Here is a 21089-nt window from a genome sequence, read left to right as displayed (position 1 = left end):
TCAATCTCCTTTAGCCCACAAGAACATAACCTATCCGGGAATGGTATTTTTTTAAATCTCCCATAAACACAGCTGAGGGGAGCACATTAAAACAGGCCAGCGTGAATACCCTTCTAATATAGGGATCAATCAGACAGGAAAAATACTCTGGCAGCGGCCCATTAAGAAAAATCCCCCAATAAATGGGAGAGCAATGCCCAGTAGCAAGGCTTCTAAGTTCTTGCATTTCTATATCACTTTTGGCATGTTAATCACTCTTTGGGTGAAGAAGTACTTCCTGCAGTCCTGTTTATTGGTTAAGTGCGCAGACTCTAGTCTGGGAGAACCGAGTTTGATTCCCCACTCCTACACTTGCACCTGCTGGATGACCTTGGGCAAGCCATAGTTCTGGTACAGAAAAAAAGAGCAGTTTCTGTCAAGAGCTCTCTCAGCCCCACCTACCTCACAGGGTGTCTGTGGTGGGGAGGGGAAGGGAAAGGAGTTTGTAAGCCACTCTGAGACACCTTTGGGTAGTGAAGGACAGGGTATAAATCCAATCTCTTCTTCTTCTACACTGAGGCATAAGAAAAAAGGAGACTAAAGCTGAAGAGAAAAGTAATTGGAACTAAGGAAAGAAAGACACCTGAGAGAACTTTCCCAATGGAAAAATGATGGCTGTCAGAAGATAGCTGAGAGGGAAGGCACTGGGGCTCCCTCCCCCCTTCAAGGCACACTTTGCCTCAAGAGAGATGGGGGGGGGGGTTTGGAATCGGAACACTGATTTCTCGGCTAGAGTTCCTGAACCTTTCAGAGTTGCTTCTGCCCCTTGCAGAACCCCTATCTGGGGCTGTCCGAAGACTGCAGACAACACCAGGTTCTTCTCCACAGCTTATTTATGTGACACTGCTGTTATATGACATGCCAATAGTATTTAATTATTTAAGCTTATATCCCGCCACATCCCACAAGTGGGCTCAGGGTGGCTCACCACATACAAAATAAAAATAAACAAATAATCAAAACCAGATTTAAAACAATCGGACCAAGATGGCAAGTTAAACAAAGACAACAACTCCACAGCAGTCCGTAGTGCCTCCTGCAAGTGTTGGGTTATTCTTTTAATTTTTAAAGTGAATCAGCAGAGTAAATCAGCAGAGTATTAAAGAGGCAGAGTCCATGATGTGTTTAAATATAAAAGTTTACTGAAACCTAGCATGGGGGAAAGGTACATGGGATGTAAAATAACAAAGAGCTAATATTCCTACATCCTTACAGCTAGACAGAACATGGCAGAATAGAGCGAAGACTAACTTCTTCTTGCTCAGGACAAAGAGCCATAAAATGCTAATACTTGGCACTGTGGTCTCCAATGAGAACAACAAACTAGATCTGAAGTTGCCGGGCTTTCTAACTCTCTAAACAGATTGGATACAAACAAACATCATAAACCCAGTAAATACTGAACAGTGTTTTAACTTGTAACACCCAACAGCAAGGATGCTAGTCAGATAATAAGTTACTGCAGGCTTACTGTGAGAGCAGGAGAGGCCAAGATGGTTGAATGTCTGCTGCCTCAGGCAAAGGCCTTTCGTAAGTCACACAGGGCCCTGATCTCAGATGGGAGCGTGTTCCACCAGGCTGGGGCCAGGGCAGAAAAGGCCTTTACTACTGGCCTTTACTGAGACAACACATTTGAAGTGCTTTGAGTCTTCTAAAGCACTACCATTAATCCATTTACATCCCACACCCCTTTTGAAGATCACTGGAGATAAAGAACCCCCCACACACACACCCGCTTCCCATGCCTCTGCAAAAAAAGATAAGAGGGTGACTTACTGGCTAATTCCTTCAAAGGAAGCTTCCCTGGTCACACTCCCACTGTCGGTGTTCACTCCTCTCTGGACAGAGAAACATTCTATTACCCCCAGCTCAAAGCACAGCTGTTTCAAACTTAAACTTTTAAAAGAAAAGCATATCTTCACATAAACCGTCAAGGGGGCATGCTTATGAAATGAATTGCAACACAACAGAAGAGGGGAACTGATATAAACCCTGGAGGTCCATTCCAACCCCACAATTCTATGGTATTTGGTACCAGAAAAAAGCTGATGGGTCATTATTCTCCTTTCTTGTATACACCACAACTATATAGCCTGCCAGTTGATAATAAAACTTCATGAGAGCTGGCAGTGAGCCCTCACCCCTTTCCGAAACCCTTCCACTGCAGTAAACCTGTCTGCCTTTAACAAGGTTCTCTGTTACAGGGAGAGGAGATGCAACTTATGTATAACAGGAGAGAAACGTGGCATCCCATCAACTGAACTATCGTGAACTATCGTGCCGCTGCTGTGCTGAGCTATTACTTCAAATGGATTATCTTGTCCGCACAGGAAAACCCAAACCACGAATGACTGTACAACATGCAACAATATGGGTTAGCTTAAAGAGACAGCTCCAGAGCGCTCTCCACTGGTTCCCTCACCCATCTTAGAGAAGCGACTCACATTCTAAGGAGAAAGAGAGCTTTTTTTGGTGGCGTTCTCCTTCTTATTACTGCTGTCTCCCTATTTCTGTCCCCTTCTCACTAGATCACTCCTACTTTGTCTCCTTCTGCATTTCTTCAGGAAATCTCCTTCTTGGTGAGCCGCCTTAAGGGACAGAAACTCATCAGGATTGCATAAATTGCCAACAGCTGCCCCAAGGCCTTGAGACAGGGTGGAATATGAATTGGAATAACAAATTAATAGAACTTTATAGGCCCAAGGTGTTACTGTACTATCTGAGGGGACAAGGAACCCAGCCTATACCACAGGAAGCACTTCTGGCCAACATAATCAGTTGTCCTCTAATAAGACAGAGCCAAGGAAGCAGAGAGACCACACTAGGAGTCAGAAGTGTGACCAGAAAGGCCCATGTCCTCTTTTGTTTACAGTGGAGGTGATGGAAAGCCAGGGGATGGAAGCTGTGCTCCAGGGAAAATGGAGGACAAGGGCAGATCCACCTATACTGCCATCGGTTCTCAGTGAGAGCACAGGACGCAGAACCAGATAAGCCCAACCTCAGGAAACAAGACGAGGCTGTCCCGGTTATCCAGTCAGCTGTCCAGAACCGCCAAGGGACCCTAGCTCTTACTCCGGATCTTCTTTTAAGAACATCTTGTTGCACACAAAGTACCTGACAATTCCTTGGTGGCTCTGAACTCTCACAACAATCCTGTTAGGTGAGGCTAAAAGAAGGGTGGAGCTGCTGAAAAACACCCCAGATAACTTCATGGATGGTCCAGGAATTTGAGCTTGGGGCCCTCTTTCTCTCTCTTAACTCTCAATCTGGGCAGGTTTGGGCAAGTCGCATTCCCTCAGCACTGGACTGGCCAAGTATCTTCTAACCCTAAGCATTAACTCAGCTCAACAGGCTGAGCTGCTTTGGGGGTTAAAGTGAGCATCCGGTCTGTGAACTTTTAGATATTTATACCCTTCTGTTCTCCCCAATGGGGATCCAAAGCCATTTACATCATTAAAGCCTTTCCACCATTTCCCCCTCACTACAACCACCATGTGAGATAAGTTATAGGATGAACTTGCTCCATTCATTGTGACATCTCAGTCAATGGGCAATGAGCATTGATCTAATGTAGGAAAGCAGGAGAAATTACTGCAAAAAACCCTGGCAGACACATCTTTTATTGTAAAGCAGCAACAAAAATCAGATTATAGCATTTACAAAAATGCACCAATCAAAAATAACCAAAACCTCTCATTTGTCAATCTTACTCATTAACTAAGAATGCAACAATACAACTTACCAGGGTGAGAAGAACAGAAGGGTTCTTTGACGCCAAGACAGTGGCTATCTGTAAAATAAAAACCACAGATATCATTGGCACAAGGGGAGGCCCAGCGAAATAGACACTGGCATTTCGGGAGGATGTCCATATCTTATGCGAGTCTAGGGTTGCCAGCCCCCAGGCCCGGGTGGGGGTTCCTCTGCTTCTGGGGGAAGCCCCACCCCCAAGCCACAGTCAACCCCTCCCTCCCCTCCTGCAGAGATTTAAAGGGTTTTGGCTGATCAGCAGCGAGCATGTGGCCCGCCAATCAGCTGGAGGGCCCTTTAAATCTTTCATCAGGGAAGGAGAGGGGATGTCGCCGGCCACAGCTCTGCTTGCAAAAAGACTCCTGAAAAAGACTCACCCGTGGAATGCTCCCCAAATCCACCCGCCAGAGCAACAAGGGAACCTCATTCACACACTGTTTGCACTGAACAAAATTGACTTACTGCTGTCACATGTCTCTGTTGTCTGCACCCCTGTGTATCAATAACCTCCCTGGGATCCCCAGGCCTAAAATGCCACCATGGGGGGAGTTGTTTTTAACTTCTAAGCACTCACAATGTTAATCAACATTATTAACACTGCAACACTTGAGTTAATGGATATGGTGGTCCCATTTCAACAGATGGAAGCCCAAGTTCTTACAGCCCATACCCACAGAAAGTTCCTTCCCCACCCCCACCCCTCATTTATCGTAGGTTCTTCCTCCAATCAACTTTATCTGATTTGGGGGAGGAAAGGTTTGCAAAAATTGATATTTTACTGGTAATCAACACATTCTGTGTTTTAATGCAGCACTTCATTGGTCTCTCCCAAAACAGAATAGGTGCCGCAACAGAGTGTTGAAAGCAGCCTTGGACATAGCAAGCAAATATAAACATTTGTTCCAATTCAGCAAAGGTTCCTACGCATTCAGAGCCTTAGTTGAAGACTGCTCCAATTGCCTGTGAACACTCTGCTGGTACTAATGCATGTGTGATCTTTGACACACAACCTTCACTTTGAAGAACTCACAATTTAATATTTTAGAAAAACACCCGAAGTTGTGAGATTGACGAGAGGGAAGAGTAGGTAATCGACCATCCACAAAAAAGGGATGTGAGAACACAGAAGCCTTGCTGGGTCTGACCAGTGATCCATCTAGTCCAGCAACCTGTTCCATACAGTGGCCAACCAGCTGCCCTGGAGGGCCAACCAACAGGGCACAGGGATCAAGACACTTCCCCTGAGGTTGCCTCCTAGCACTGGCTTTCAGAAGTTTGCTGCCTCCAATCGTGGTGGCTCCCTCCAGTCGCCATAGCTAGTGGCCACTGATGGACCTCTCCTCCATGAAACTGTCTTACCCCTTTTTAAAGCCATCAGTGCTTACAGGCACAACTACCTCCACTGCTGTTGAATCCCACAGTTTAATTCTTCATTGAGAAAAGAAGTTTTTCCCTGGCATGAAAGTTGTGAGCGAGTGATTTGGCTACTGCATCAATTAGTTTGCTCTGGAGCCATCCTTCCTGAGCAAAGGCAAACGTGTGAGCTAGAGGCTAAAAAACTTTGAGCTAGCTCACACTAACTCAGCTTAGAGGGAACACTGCTCACGGGCACACCTACCTCCACTGCTGTTGAATCCCACAGTGTAATTCTTCATTGAGAAAAGAAGTATTTCTTTTTGTCAGCCCCGTACCTATAGCCCATCAACTTCACTGGGTGCCCCCGAGTTCCAGTACGCACCCTACGGAAATAATTACCTGGCCTTGGCTTCTGGAACATACAAGAGGGTGCACGTCTCCAACCCCACACCCACACAGATCAAGTGCAGAAACCTCCTAAGCTCTGCATTTGTTGACAGCCCTTCTCCTGACAAATTGTCAATATATGTGTGTGATACGAAGCAACAAAGCAAGCGGCAGTTTTCAGGGCAGGAATCACTTGTCATCCGCTCTCGCAGATAAGAAGCCCTTAACTAGCACTTCTGTATTCGACGCATAAAGCCCGATAACAAGAAAACCACGATTCCAATCCAGATATGTCAAGCAGAAAACCCCCTTTCCCAGAGACTGCGGACGGAATGAATAGAGTAGCACAAGCGCTATTTCACAGGTATAGTCATCTCCAGAAACAAGCTATATTTTGAAGGGTAGGCAAAACAAAACAAAAGATGAGACCGCTTTAGAGCAGGACAACGAAGCGGGAGCCTGAAGGAAAGAAAAAACATTTAAAATAAACCCTTAATTTTCATATTGCTCTCACAATGGCAAGACACAAGGGGGGGGGGACACAAATGAAACCCAGAAATCTTTTTAAAATACAGATGTAGCTAACTAGATATGAGTACAAGTATTAATGACAGCAGCCATGAAATTAAAAGACGCCTGCTCCTTGGGAGGAAAGCGATGGCGAACCTCAGCAGCATGATAAAAAGTAGAGACATCACCCTGCCAACAAAAGTCGGCATGGTCAAAGCAATGGTATTCCCAGTAGTCATGTATGGCTGCGAGAGTTGGACTATAAGGAAGGCCGAGCGCTGAAGAACAGATTCTTTTGAACTATGGTGCTGGAGAAGACTCTTGAGAGTCCCTTGGACTGCAAAAAGATCAAATCAGTCAATCCTAAAAGAAATCAACCCTGACTGTTCCCTGGAAGGCCAGATAATGAAACTGAAGCTCAAATACTTTGGCCACCAAATGAGAAGGGAGCACTCACTGGAGAAGACCCTGATGCTGGGAAAGATTGAAGGTCAAAGAAGACGGGGACGGCAAAGGATGAGATGGTTGGACAGTGTCATCGACGCAACGAACATGAAATTGAGCCAACTTCAGAGGACGGCGGAAGACCGGAAGGCCTGGCGGGAGCTGGTCCATGGGGTCGCGAAGAGTCGGACTCGACTGTGCGACTGAACAACAACAACAAAAATTAATGACGCTCATTTATACAGAGGCTCAGAGCGCTTCAGATACTCAAGCAAACCTGGCAATCTCCATCTTGCCGCTGAAGGCTTCAAAGCCAGTGTGGCGCAGCAGTCGGAGCACTGGCTCACCCGTGTGGCGCCACAGGTAGAGCACAGGACTACAGGCCAAAAGAGATGGGTTCAAATCCCCCCCCTCCCGTGTCATGTAGCTCACTGGTCAGCCTTAAGTTACTCTCTTCCCAGCTAAACCACCGCACGGCATCACTGAGAAGATAAAATGGAGGTGTGGGGCAACTGCACAGGCTGCCTTGAGCGCCTCAGAGGAAGGACAGAATAAAATAATAATAATAAATGAATACATCACAGATTAACTAGCGGCTTCAGCATGGCTACCTCAGGAGGCCATGGCAGAGACAATTCCCTGGTTCATGTATGCAGCTACTACAAGAAACAAGATCAAAACGGGGTGGGGTGTGGGGGAGGATCCAAACTGTTTTCCACAAGCATAAGGGCAACACACCAGGAAATTCTCTTCCCTTCCCGACTACCTTAAGAAGCCTGAAATCCTGGTTCCAGGGGTGAGGGGACCCCCAAGAAGAGGATGTGGGGGGAGGCATTTCAGGCGGCTGTGAGGGAGTCCAAATGGGGAAAGCCACGTTCCATGGGCAGAAGCAGGAGCCTGGATTAGAGCCTATTGTGATGGTTCAACACAAAACTTGTGAAAGCACCAAGTCAAGTCACACTTTCAGCCTCAGGGTTGGAGTGTGGGTAAAACGGAGGGGAGGGGAGGGGAGATGAAGTAAACCACGCTGGGGTCCCCTCAAGGAAGAAAGCTGGAGCAAAAATGTAGTAAATAAACAATATTTTAATCCCACTCTTCCTCCATAGAGATCAAGGAGGCTAACCTCTCCTTCATCCTCACAGCATGGGGCCAGTGTGGTGCAGTGGCTAAGAGCCGCTGACTCTTATCTGGAGAGCCAGGTTTGATTCCATATTCTTCTACATGAAGCCCTGCTGGGTGACTTGGGCCAGTCATAGTTCTCTCAGAACTCTCTCAGGCCCACCTACCTGATAAGGTCCCTGTTGCGGTAGAGAAAAGCAAAGTATAAAAACCTATCTGCTTCTTCTACAAATACACCGTGAGTAACGCTAGGCAAGAGAAAACGATTGGCCCAAAGTCACTCACAGAGCTTCACAGTCAAACGGGGAGATTTGAACGGTGATCCCCAAGATCCTAATCTAACCACTGCCCACACGCAAAGCCTTTTACCAAGGAGACAAAACACTCAACGACTGGGGGTGGGGAGGGGGGGGAGAACAACTCAGGCCCAATCTGCATCTAGCATTTGCTCCGCTGACCCACGCTGGAACAGAAATTCCCCTTTACATTGCATGCCACTTTCACTTTGATTGATTGTCGGATTTTATGGCCTAGCATTTCGAAAGCAAGAAATTGCAAGTAGATAAATAGGTACCACTTCAGTGGGAAGGTAACAGCGTTCCGTGCGCCTTGGTGTTGAGTCATGCCAGCCACATGACCACGGAAACGTCTTCAGACAGCGCTGGCTCTTCGGCTTTGAAACGGAGATGAGCACCGCAACCCTAGAGTCGGATTCGACTGGCTTTCGAGCAAGGGAACCTTTACCTTTACCTTTTACCAGACTGCATGCCCCTTGGGGCAACTTTGGAAGCTGCAGCTGGTGCAAAATGCGGCAGCCAGGTTGTTGATGGGTCTCCCCAGGTGGGAGCACATCCAGCCTGTGCTGAAGTCATTGCACTGGCTTCCAATAGCGTTCCAGATTCGCTTCAAGGTGCTGTTTTTGACCTTTAAAGCCCTAAAGGGTCAGGGGCCTGCCTACCTGAGGGACCGCCTTTCCCCGTACATTCCTCCAAGAGCACTGCTATCTGGATCACACCGCCTGGCCCCCCCTGGGCCTAGGGAGGCCAGGTTGATGGTAACCAGGACCAGGGCGTTCTCCCTGGTGGCGCCAACGCTGTGGAACGAGCTCCCTAATTAAATTAGAGTGCTACGGGACCTCCAGCACTTCCGTAGAGCGGTGAAAACTGAGCTGCTTCAGAAAGCGTTCAAATAAGAACTGACTGCACCGGCTGGGTCACACTAGCACTTTACCACAGGACGCTGCCGTACTTATTTAGTTTTACTGTATTTATTGTATTTTATATCTGTATTTGCTGGTTTTATATTGTATGTTGTTTTAAATTGTTGTAAGCCGCCCTGAGCCGCTTTCGGCGGGAGGGTGGAGTAAAAGCCCAAGTAAATAAATAAATAAATAATAATAATAATAAATTCCTTTGATGTCTTGGTTTTATAGTACCTGTCTGCACAGATTTATGGCCGTTTTATGGCCATCCAAGGGTGACTCTGCAGTCAGTATGGGGGGTTTCGAGCCCCATCTTATTCTGCTCCAGTGTGGATTTGGTAGAACAGTAGAGCAAATGCTAGATGCAGACTGGGCCTCATTCCGAAGAGAGCAGCTGTCTCTCAACAGCAGCGCCCTGCTCCACGGACCCTAGCCTCCTTTGAAAGGGAGGGACCCACCAAAAGCAGATTGCGGCCTCACAGGCAGCTCAAAAGGAAAAGAAGAAAAGAAAAGAAGCAGAGCCAAAAGAGTCCAGGTTGGCCATGCCTAAAAAGTAGCCACTGGATCCTACCCAGTGACAGCAGTACGATCTCTCCAATACACCCCGCCCCCCTCCAAGAAGGAGGTCAGCCCCCCCACAGATGTCTGGATGCCGCAGCAATCAATCTGCTGTAATCTAAACGATACAGTGTGCCACCAAGCACAAAGCCAGAAACTGAAATGCACACACAGTCCAAACTGCTGAACTGGGGAGGGGCGCACATCATCTTTTGATGGAAACCCCACCCCCAACTGAAATTTAGTTTTAGTTTTTCAAATATTTCTATTGTTTTCGGTTAAACTGACACATGCGAAAAGGTTACGCGAGACCCCCAGATAACAACATCCGCTAGTATGCTGGGCCCATTCTGAATTTCAGCTCTCACCCCCCCAGCCCTACGCAGCCTCGCTGGACACACTTACCTCATAAAAGGGGGCATGGACTAGGACTGGGGTTCAGTGCCAAGAAATTTTGTTTGTTTGCTCCCTAAGGGGACCCAAAGCAGCTTTACATGGTTTACCTCTCTTTCAATTTATCCTCACAAGAGCTATGCAAGGTAGGTTATGGTAAGAACGTGCAGCTGGCCCAAGGTCACCCAGCAAGCTGCAACAGCAGAGTGGGGATTCGAACCTGGGTCTCCTAGATCCTAGTCTGATGCTCTGACCACCACAGCACCACACTGACTCTCAAGAAGGGGGCAGATCCCAATAGTTTGTTTAGCCCAGAGACCCAGATGCCAATGCGAGAGCTCACCTGGTCAAGGTTCCCTCGCCCTCTGTTGGGGGGTGGGTTTTCCACATTATGAAGTCATAAACTGCCTACCCAGTATTGGCACTGGCAGTACACTCACCTCATCGGTGTAACGGACCTCAGAAACTGCATACTTCTTCTTGAAGAATTCCGGAGGGTGAATCCTTGGGAAAACACAGGGAGACACGTTTGGTGAGTGTCGTTTTGCAAGCCAGCAAACCTGCCACTCAGTGCATTTTGTTATTTTTAAAACCCTGACATTCTCTTTCGACAAGAAAAATGAAAAAAACAAACCAAGAAGAAAAGATCTACCTATAAGATTAATGCTACTCATGTAAAAACCCGGCATGGCAAAACATCATCATCCATTTCAGCATACTGGGTCGGATCCCACAGATCAGCAGAACCGCAAAACAGAACCACAAATAGGGTTGTCAACTCTGGCTTAGGAAATTCCTGGAGATTCCCCAAACTCCACCCTCTCCAGGCTCCACCCCCCAAATCTCCAGGTATTTCACAACCCAGAGCTGGCAGCACTAAGTCACACTCTACCTCACAGGGTTGTTGTGAAGATGAAATGGAGGAGAGGAGAATGATGTAAGCCATCTGGGGTCCTCTTTGGGGAGAAAGGTGGGTATTGGTCAATCAATCAATCAATACATATATGTTTTGAAAAGCCTACCATCTTGTAGGCAGATGACAAACTAAGATTACAATTGTTCCAAAGATTCAGTAAAAAACCTTTAAAAATCAAGTGTCTGCGACAAGGAAAACAACAGGAGTGCATGTCAAAGAGTTCAAATTTCAGTATAGATAAGTTTAAAATACTGTATTTTTAAAAAAATTCAAAAGCCAACGTCATGCCATACCAGTCAAAACAACCCAGGGTAGTATGCAGGCTTTTCACACCCTTCAGAATTCTTCAACAGGGCTGGGTGATCAAAGGCAAACGGGGGAGGGGGGAGACCCTCTCAGGGAGTCTAATGGGGGACAAAGCAATCTGCTTCATGGATCTGGGTCTTGTGCCAGCTGCTCCAAAGTGTGGTACCCCCAGGACAATCACACAGGCAGACACTGGGGCCAAGCTGGACCCCAAAACCATCTTTGAACCACCCCGACTGACACATCCCCACGATTTGGAGACTGTCCCCTGCAAGATGACATACAGTTCTTACATACAATGTAAGAACACAATGAATTGGCTTATGTAGTGTGATAAGCAGCCGATACCTCTATCAAACCCTGGGCATTCCATTGTCCTGAGTGTAGCAATAACTTGCAATTCTGCAATCTCCCATTCCAGTCTGTTTCTGAAATTCTTTTGATATGAAACAGCTGTGACCTGGAAGGTCAAAATGTTCTACAGGTTTCTCTGTTTTGTGATTCTTGATGTCAGATTTGTGTCCATTTATCGTTTGGCCTGTTTGTCCTATCATAGAGAACTGAAGGGCATTGTTGACATTTGATGACATATAGACTATGTTAGAAGGTGAGCAGGTGAATAAGCCTGAGATGGCATAGTTGATGTTGTTAGGTCCAGTGACTGTGTTGTCTGGGTATGCAGCAGCAAAGTTGGCATCAGGGTGTTTTGCGAGCTGTGGTACCAGTCTACATGTGTAAATTAGATGCTGTATTATTGAAGTTTGAAATTGGAGGGCTCTCTGTGCAGTAGAAAAGGTTCCCCCCTTTCCTTATTCAAATCTTCTGGGAGGCATTCCAAATAGGAGGTCATGGCACTGGAACTGGTTTTTGGACCGGGCACCACTGTATGTTATCTTGCAGGGGACAGTCCCCAGAGTGTGGTGATATGTCAGTTGGGGTGGTCCAAAGATTGTTTGGGGGTTCAGCCTGGCCCCAGCATCTGCCTCATTTTGTCCTGGGGGCACCACACTTTGGAGCAGCTGGCACAAGAACAGTGGTTTGGACCCGGACATGGCATATATCCCCTTGAAGGGGAGGGTCCACTGAACATGGGGGGTGTATGAAGTGTGGGAGTCCAAAGCTCATTTTGGGTGCAGAGGGCACTTCCTTATTGAAATCTTCTTTTTGTTTAAAGTTTTTATTGTTTTAGCAAAAAAGAAAGAAAAAAGGTGTTACACAGTTACTTTCCATCAGTTTGTGTTGCACTACAATTCAGAGTCATTTTCCTTTAGTTGTTTACAATATCGGTTATTATTGGTATTGCATTTCCGTTACCAATTCAAGTATAACTTTTCTATTACATTTCTAACTGTTCTTCTATCCATTTATATATTCTATCCCATCTCCTTTTATGTACCATCTCGTTCTTATTTTGTATCCTTAAGCTTAAGTCATCCATTCTGGCTAGTTCTAAGATTTTATTTAACAGGTTTTCCCTTGTGGGTAACGTATCTACTTTCCATTGTCGGGCTATTAATAGCCTAGCTGCAGTTATAACATAGCTGATAATATATGCATCTTGGTTATTGTATCCTTTCGGGATCATATTTAACAGATATATTTCGGGTTTTAGGGCCACATTTTTTCCCAGACTTTCTTGGCGCCCCTCCCTTACTATTTTCCAGAATTTTTGTGGCTTACTGCATTTCCACCACATATGATAGAAAGTTCCTTTACAAACTTTGCATTTCCAACACTTATTTGAGTATCCCTTGTAACACTTGGCCAGTTTATCAGGTGCCCAGTACCATCTGTGAAACATCTTATATACATTTTCTTTATATGCTACTGCTTTCCACATGCTAGACCATTGCTCTTCATCAATTTCTCCTATGTCTTTTATCCAGGTGATCATTACAGTTTTAACATCCTCATCTTGTAGAAAGTCCTTTAATAAAAGATTATACAGTTTCTGGACTAATTTATCATTTGAGGACAACCATATTTTATCCAGTTCGTTGTTTTGATCCTCAAAGCCTCTTAACATGTCCTTCTTATATCTATCTCTTAATATCATCTGCTCCCACCACGATAGATTTTCTTGTCTCAGTTTTTCTTCTGTTTTTAGCTCGTTTTTTTTATTTAGTAGAGTTTGATAGCTTTCCTTTAAGTTCCTTGTTATTGCTGAGGGTATAATAAAGGCTTCTAAAGGGGCAACCCATCTTGGCGTTTTTTTGTACCATATTTCTTTAATTTTTGCCCATACTTTATTTAACGAGCCTCTTAATAAATGTCTGCCAAAGTTTGAATGGATCTTGTCTTTCCCGTACCATACATAAGCGTGCCACCCCATACTAAGGTCATGACCTTCTAATGCTAAAAGTCTTGTATTTTCAAGTTTTACCCAGTCCTTTATCCAAGTTAGGGCGGCCGCTTGGTAGTATATGTACCAGTTGGGAACATTCAATCCTCCTCTTTCTTTACTGTCTTGGAGCACCTTCCATTTTATTCTAGCTTTCTTATGTTGCCATATAAATTGTCTAGTGGCTTTATTGAGATCCTCTAAGAAATTTTGCTTTTTTAACACTGAAATATTTTGTGCCAAGTACAGGAATCTAGGTAACACGTTCATCTTGACCAATGCAACTCTACCCAGTACCTTCCATTTTATTCTAGGTTTTTTGTGCTGCCATATAAATTGTCTAGTGATTTTGTTTAAATCCTCAAAAAAGTTTTGCTTTTTTAACACAGGTATATTTTGTGCAAAGTATAGAAATCTAGGCAGTATATTCATCTTAATCACCGCAATTCTACCCATAAGGGATAGTTGGATGGCGTTCCATTTCTGCAAGTCTGATCTGATCTCTTGCAATAATTTCATGTAGTTCCCTTCAATCAACGAGTTACATTTATTTGTCATGTTGATCCCTAAGTATTTTACTTTTTTGACTATTTCCATCTTGGTTGTCTCTTTGATTTTTTCTATCGTGTTTGGGAAACAATTCTTTACTATGATATTAGATTTTTTATAATTAATTTTTAGTCCTGCAACCTGTCCATAGTTTTGTATAGTTTTCATTAGTTCCTCTACAGAATCTTTGGGATTCTCCATTACAAACACTAGGTCGTCGGCAAATGCCTGTAGTTTAAATTCCTCCCCTTTCACCTTCAGGCCTTTTATTTGCTTATTTTTTCTTATATCTTCATTCAATGATTCTATTGCATAAACAAAGAGTAGGGGAGACAACGGACAACCTTGCCTGGTTCCTTTCTGGATCTCTATCATTTCCGTCAAGTCTCCGTTTATTATTACTTTTGCGTGTTGCTTTTTATATATCGCTTGGATTGTGTTGTAAAATTCTTGGCCAGGTTCTGCCACATCTAGTTTTTGTAATAAAAAGTCCCATGACAGATTGTCAAACGCCTTTTCCGCGTCCAGAAACATTAACATTAGTTCTTTCTCTGGATGTTCTTCGTAGTATTCTAATACATCCATTATAATTCTTATATTGTTTCTCATTTGCCTTTTGGGTAGAAATCCGGTTTGGTCTTGGTGGATCATCTGTGTCAAAACTTTTTTTAGCCTTCCTGATAGTATTGATGCAAATATTTTATAATCGACATTGAGGAGTGATATAGGTCTATAATTTTTAATATTGGTCTTATCTGAATTCGGTTTTGGGATAAGTGTTATTAAAGCATGGTTCCAAGAATCTGGTATCTTATTGTTTTTACCTATTCTTTAGCAAAGTTCTTTAAATGGTGTCCATAGCTGTTCTTCAAAAGTCTGGTACAATTCCGCCGGTATTCCGTCAGGCCCTGGGGTTTTTTTCCCTTTTTTGTCTTCTAATTGCCTCCATAATTTCAGATAGAGTTATAGGGTCATTTAGTATTTTTTTCTGTTGAGTATTAAATTTTTGAGTTCTGCTTTTAAGGTATTCTGCAATATCACTTCTGTTATCTGCATCCTGCTGGTATAATTTCTTGTAGAATTTTTCCACTATCTTTTTAAAATCTAATGTGTTGAACTTTTCTTCATTATTATCGTTTCTTAATTTAATTATGGTGCGCTTCTCTCTTTCTTTATTTTGTAGGCTAGCCATCTGTTAGGTTTATTTAGATTTTCAAAATAGTATTGCTTGGTGTATTCTATTTTCTTTTCTATTTCGTAATTTAGCAGGTTGTTTAAGTTGTGGTGTAGGAAGTTAAGTTTAATCTTTGCACTTCTGTCTCCTTTGGCTTTTAGTACTAAATTTTCTTGGTGTTTTATTTGTTTGACTAATTGATCATATTTCTCTTTCCTTTGTTTGCATTTCCATGCATTATAACTAATAAAGCGGCCCCTAGGCCTTGAAAGCGTCCCATATTATTTCTAAAGATGTTTCTGTGGATAGATTCAACTGGAAGAATTCTACTATTTCTTTTTTACATCTTTGCACAAAGGTCGGGTCTCTTAACAGGGTTATGTTTATTGACATCCTATTTTTTTTATTTCATCTTCTATTGAAACCAACACTGGGTTGTGGTCCGCAAATGTTTTAGGTAGAATTTCAGATTCCGTCACTTCCCTGATCAAGTTTATTGACATCCATATCATATCAATTCTAGACCAAGAGTTGTGGCGGGGTGAGTAAAACGTGAAGTCAGATTTGTGTATGTTTCTTACTCTCCATATATCCATTAAGTTTTATTCTTCTATTATCTGTATGAAGCTATTCGGCAAAGTTCTTCCAGACCTAAGGTTTTTCTTAGAATTTTTTCTGTCTGTTATTGTATCTACCACCGAATTAAAATCTCCTAAAATGCATATATCTTCAACTTCTGTTAATCTTAACACTTTTTGTACTTCTTTAAAGAAGTCCCCCTGGTTTTGGTTTGGCGCGTATATATTGAGAATTAACATTTTTCCCCTTTCCTTATAATTGTAATGGCCACTATCCTTCCATCTTTTGAACTAAATACTAGTTCAGGTTTCAGTTTCTCTTTTACATAAATTACGACTCCCCCTTTTTTTATTTCATCGGAGGATACAAACATTTCTCCTAATTTTTTACATTCTAAGTATTTCACCTCATCCTTCTTAATATGGGTCTCCTGTAGGCAGATTACTTCAGCTTTCAATTTCTTTAGTTGATGAAAAGTTTTCCTTCTTTTTTGAGCACTATTCAAGCCATTTATATTTATGGACAAAAAATTACATGTTTTGGGGTTTGTCATGATCCTGATTAGTATTTCTTCCCTTCTTTGAAATACAGGCCTTTGGAAAGCACTCTGAATAGAAGCTCATGGCAACAGAACCAGTGTTTGAACCGGGCATCACTGTATGCCATCTTGCAGGAGACAGTCTCCAGACTTCGGGGATATGTCAGTTGGGGTGGTCCAAAGATTGTTTTGGGGTGCAGCCTCGACCCAGTGTCTGCTTATGTGACTCTTCTAGGGGCACCACACTTTGGAGCAGCTAGCACAAGAACAGCGTTTTGGACTGGGACACAGCATATATTTCCTAGAAGGGGAGAGTCCACTGAACATGCGGGTGTATGAAGTGTGTAGGTCTAAATCTCATTTTGGGTACAGGGGACACTTCGTTATTCACATCTTTTTTGAAATACAGGCCTTTGGAAGGCCCTCGGAATAAAAGGTCATGGCGCCGGAACCATTGTTTGGACCGGGCATCACTGTATGTCATCTTGCAGGGGACAGTCTCCAGATCGTGGGGATGTGTCAGTCGGGGTGGTCCAAAGATTGTTTGGGGATGCAGCTTGGCCCCCAAAATTCATACATTTGGACCCCCAAAATTCATACATCCCCATGTTCAGCGATTTGAATAAGTGACCCCTGTACACAAAATAAAGATTGGACCACCACACGTCATACACTCCCATGTTCAGTGAACTCTCCTCTTCGAGGCAACATATGTCATGTACTGGTCCAAAGTGCAGTTCGTGTGCCAGCTGCTCCAAAGTGTATGAAGTGTGTAGGTCTAAATCTCATTTTGGGTACAGGGGACACTTCGTTATTCACATCTTTTTTGAAATACAGGCCTTTGGAAGGCCCTCGGAATAAAAGGTCATGGCGCCGGAACCATTGTTTGGACCGGGCATCACTGTATGTCATCTTGCAGGGGACAGTCTCCAGATCGTGGGGATGTGTCAGTCGGGGTGGTCCAAAGATTGTTTTGGGATGCAGCATGGCCCCAGTGTCTGCCTGTGTAATTGTCCTGGGGGTACCACACTTTGGAGCGAGTACGACACTTTGGAGCAGCTGGCACAAGAACCGCACTTTGGACCAGTACACGACATATGATGCCTCGAAGGGGAGAGTCCACTGAACATGGGAGTGTATGATGTGTGGTGGTCCAATCTTTATTTTGGGTACAGGGGTCACTTACTTATTCAAATCTTCTTTGAAATACAGGCCTTTGGGAGGCACTCCGAATAGAAGCTCGTGGCGCCAGAACCAGTGTTTGGACCAGGCATCACTGTATATCATCTTGCAGGGGACAGTCTCCAGAGCGTGGGGATGTGTCAGTTGGGGTAGTCCAAAGATTGTTTTGGGGTGTGCAGCCAGGCCCCAGTGTCTGCCTGTGATTTTCCTGGGGCACCACACTTTGGAGAAGCTGGCACAAGAGCTGCGCTTTGGACCAGTACACAGCATATGATCCGTTGAAGGGTAAAGTCTGCTGAACATGTGGGTATATGAAGTGTGGGAGTCCAAAGCCCATTTTGTGTGCAGAAGACACTTCTTTATTCAAATCTTCTTTGAAATACAGGCCTTTGGAAAGCACTCGGAATAGAAGCTCGTGGCGCCAGAACCAGTGTTTCGACCGGGCATCACTGTATGCCATCTTGCAGGGGACAGTCTCCAGAGCATGGGGATGTTTCAGTTGGGGTGGTCCAAAGATTGTTTTGGGGTGCAGCCAGGCCCCCCTTTCTGCCTGTGTGACGTCCCTGGGGGCACCTCACTTTAGAGCAGCTGGCACAAGAACCGTGCTTTGGACCAGGACACAGCATATGTCCCCTCAAAGGAGAGAGTTCGCTGAACATGGGGATGTATGAATTTCGGGGGTCCAAATCTTATTTTGGGGGTTCAGAGCTTTCAAACTCTCCTCAGTATTTTTGGATGAATTCATGAATAAGACGCAAATAAGAAATGAATAAGGAACTGGGAATAAGGAACCAACTTCAGCCTCCTGCTAAAGTATTCCTTCTCTTTAGAGCCTGCCTCCCTCTCTCTTGGCCCCACCTCATTTGGCAGCTTTAAATCTCAGCTATAAAGCTCAAACTTAAGAAATAAAATGGGGCTCTCTGGCCATAAAATAGTAAAGGCAAACTTACGGCCGGTGCTTGCGTGTTCTGCGGTGCTGCAAATCACCACATCAAAACCACCATTTACATCTTGCTGCAGAAGCTCAAAACTAAGCAGAAAAAAGAAGCTGCCCACAATCTTATTCATAAAACTGCAGACAAGCTTTATTCCAGGGTCTTCCAAAGTCCCAATCACTGCGGCACACTCCCCCACCCCACTTTCCCAAATCAAAATTGCTGGTGTAATATGTTCTAAAAGTAAACTGCTTGTAGCCTACGATAAAGAATCCCCTACTTTTTTTCATGTCTCCATTTTGGACATAATTTCTGACTGGGAGGAGGCGAACCCAGAGCAGTAACTCATGCAGAGACACAACGGGCAGTCTTTTCCAAATTAGCAATTATGCCACAATTGCCAGCTCACTGGATCATGCCCCATGCAATTGTGCCTAATGAGACAGAGTCGCCTGTCCTGTCCTCAATGAAGACCGAAAGAAAGCAAGGTCAGAGCACTGATTCATGCAGAGGCCCGGAAGGTGTTTTCTCTGTGGGTGATTACTTTGAGAACACAGGAGCCTTTCATTATTTAATCTCTCCCACACGTAACTACTGGTTTTACTTTTTTCTACTTCATTCAACACATGCGAGGCGTTGACAGGACCCTCCAGTATCTGTGCTGTTTCTCCAGATATTCAGGAGCGTTTTTACAAAAAAATATTCCACGCCAGTTGCCTTCGCTACAGGGAGCCCCGCATGACAGGCACGAAGTGACAAACAATAAACCTTTTGGAAGACACCAGAGAAGCAATACACAATCTGGAACTGTGTGTTGAAAAGGGGTGTGTGAAAACCACCAAGGAGGCAACTCTCAAATCACAGGCAACTGACAAGTGAGCCTCACCCATCAGCCAACTTTGTAAGTGACTCGGGAGGGCTCATGCTCTGATCACGTGGCATGCTAGTACCCCTAACCCAGCCATGGCACTCACTGGGTGGCTTTGGGCCAGACTCACTCTCTCGGGCCAGACTGCTCTACAGGGCTGTTGTGAGGTAGACCCATTTATGTCAATATCAGCTCCCTGGAGAAAGGGGGAGCTAGAGATAGGGGCTCCTTAAGGTGGCCTTGAAGTAATGGCTGATTTACTTCCCTTGAGCATCAACAGTCCTGTCAGTTCATAAATGCTGTCACTAAATAAGCCTGTTGCCTTTCCCAAGCCCCTTCTCACTCACTGCCAAAGGCCTCTGGGAATTAGCCCAGCTAGCTCCTTAATAGGTATCAAGCTACTAAAGCAATGTTTTAAATTACTTCTGATTTAATGTATCTAAAAATGTATTGTTTGTTATTTGGAAATGCTTACCCTCCTTCTCCTCCCAGAGCAGCTTACAAAGTTCTCCCCCCTCCTCCATTTTATCTTCACAACAACCTTGCTAGGGAGACTAGGCTGAGACTGTGCAACTGGCCCAAGATCACCCAGCAAGCTTGCAGAGTTAGGATTCAAACCCGGGTCTTTCAGAACCTAGCCTGCCACTCGAGCTACTGCAGAGTTCTAAGCACAGTAAGGACAGATATTTGCATGGGTGATTTTGTAAAGGCTGCCTGGCCAGGGAGTTTTTTCCCAAGAAGCAAATGACATGTGCCTCTTAAGTGACTCCTTCCCATGTAAGACATATAAAAAGACACACACCCTGACCCCCTATCCCCATGCTGTTATAAGCTTTACTGCAAACACATTACTCCAACGGGGAAAAAACCATAGGAGCACAGGTGTCGAACTCATTTGTTACAAGGGCCGGGTCCGACATAAATGTCACTTGGTTGGGCCGGGCCACGTGTGCCATAAAATGTGATGTCATATACTGAAGATACAAACTGTGTGTGTGTAGAGGAACACCTGCAGGGCTGGGGTGTGTGCAGAGGAACACCTGCATTAGTGGATTGGAGAGAAAGCGGTGCAGTGCTGAGCAGACACCACCATGTTGCCGGGAGGGAGAGCAAACCCCTTCCCCAGGCTGCTCCCAGCACCAATGTTTTGAGCCTACGTCCCAGGATAAAAAATGCAAAGTGGCTGGATATTGTGAGCTCCCTCCTGCCCCTGAGCCACTATGGAAAGGGACTGGAAAGACAAGTGGAACTACCCCCCACACACACACACCACCTACAGAAGCAAGGGGGCGCAAGACCACATGCATGGTGGGGCCCAGGCCAAGCAAAGGCCAATAAGCTGGAGACGCTCATGCAACAGGAGCTGCCTCCAGCCAAGGCCACCCGGTAATCCACGGCGGGGCTGGGGGTTCAGACCAGAGACCATCAGCAAGCTGTGCCACCCTCAGGCCACCGGATCATCTGACGTGGGAGTGGGTACTGCATGAACAAGGCCACACATGCTTGCAGAGGCCCCAGGCCATCCAGTGACCAGAATAGCTGGAGGTCACCGGCTCCTGAAGAATAAATCAGCAGAGTTGTTTTTTTTATTATTATCGTATTATTATTATTATTATATGCTGACATATTTCAGTCACCATCTAGGTGGAAGAAAGGTCCTAGGAACAGGAGACCACACCACCACCAGTCAGCTCTTACCCAAAGGAAAGGAAAAGTCACTTGCAGGACTTTTAAGACGATGACAAATTAGAAGGAATGGAAGCAGGTAGGAGATAGAGTTGCCAACTCTGGGCTGGGAAAGTCCTGGAAATTTTGGGGGGTGGAGCCTGGGGTTTGGGGAGGGACTTCAGCAAGGCATAATGCCACATGGTCCACACTAGCTATTTTATCCAGGGGAACTGACCTCTAGGAAAAACCTGTGCAAGCTGAGTTGTGTCCGAAAGT

General features: G+C 44.9%; 1 protein-coding gene across 1 annotated transcript in view; it reads right to left on the bottom strand.

The window, feature by feature from the left end:
- Window positions 1-21089, bottom strand: part of PEPD (peptidase D) — a 226760-nt gene that overhangs the window by 153437 nt on the left and 52234 nt on the right. Inside the window, exons 4-6 of the mRNA XM_015423842.1 lie at window positions 10198-10261; window positions 3782-3829; window positions 1816-1877 (exon numbers count right to left, since the gene is read on the bottom strand). Coding sequence (XP_015279328.1) covers window positions 1816-1877; window positions 3782-3829; window positions 10198-10261 — 174 coding nt within the window. The remainder of the gene's footprint in view (window positions 1-1815; window positions 1878-3781; window positions 3830-10197; window positions 10262-21089) is intronic.

This window comes from Gekko japonicus, unplaced genomic scaffold, assembly GCF_001447785.1.
Source record: "Gekko japonicus isolate JY-2015 unplaced genomic scaffold, Gekko_japonicus_V1.1 scaffold225, whole genome shotgun sequence".
Taxonomy (NCBI): Eukaryota; Metazoa; Chordata; class Lepidosauria; order Squamata; family Gekkonidae; genus Gekko; species Gekko japonicus.
The sequence above is the reverse complement of the archived record's forward strand: the minus strand, read 5'-3'. Positions and strand labels throughout refer to the sequence as shown.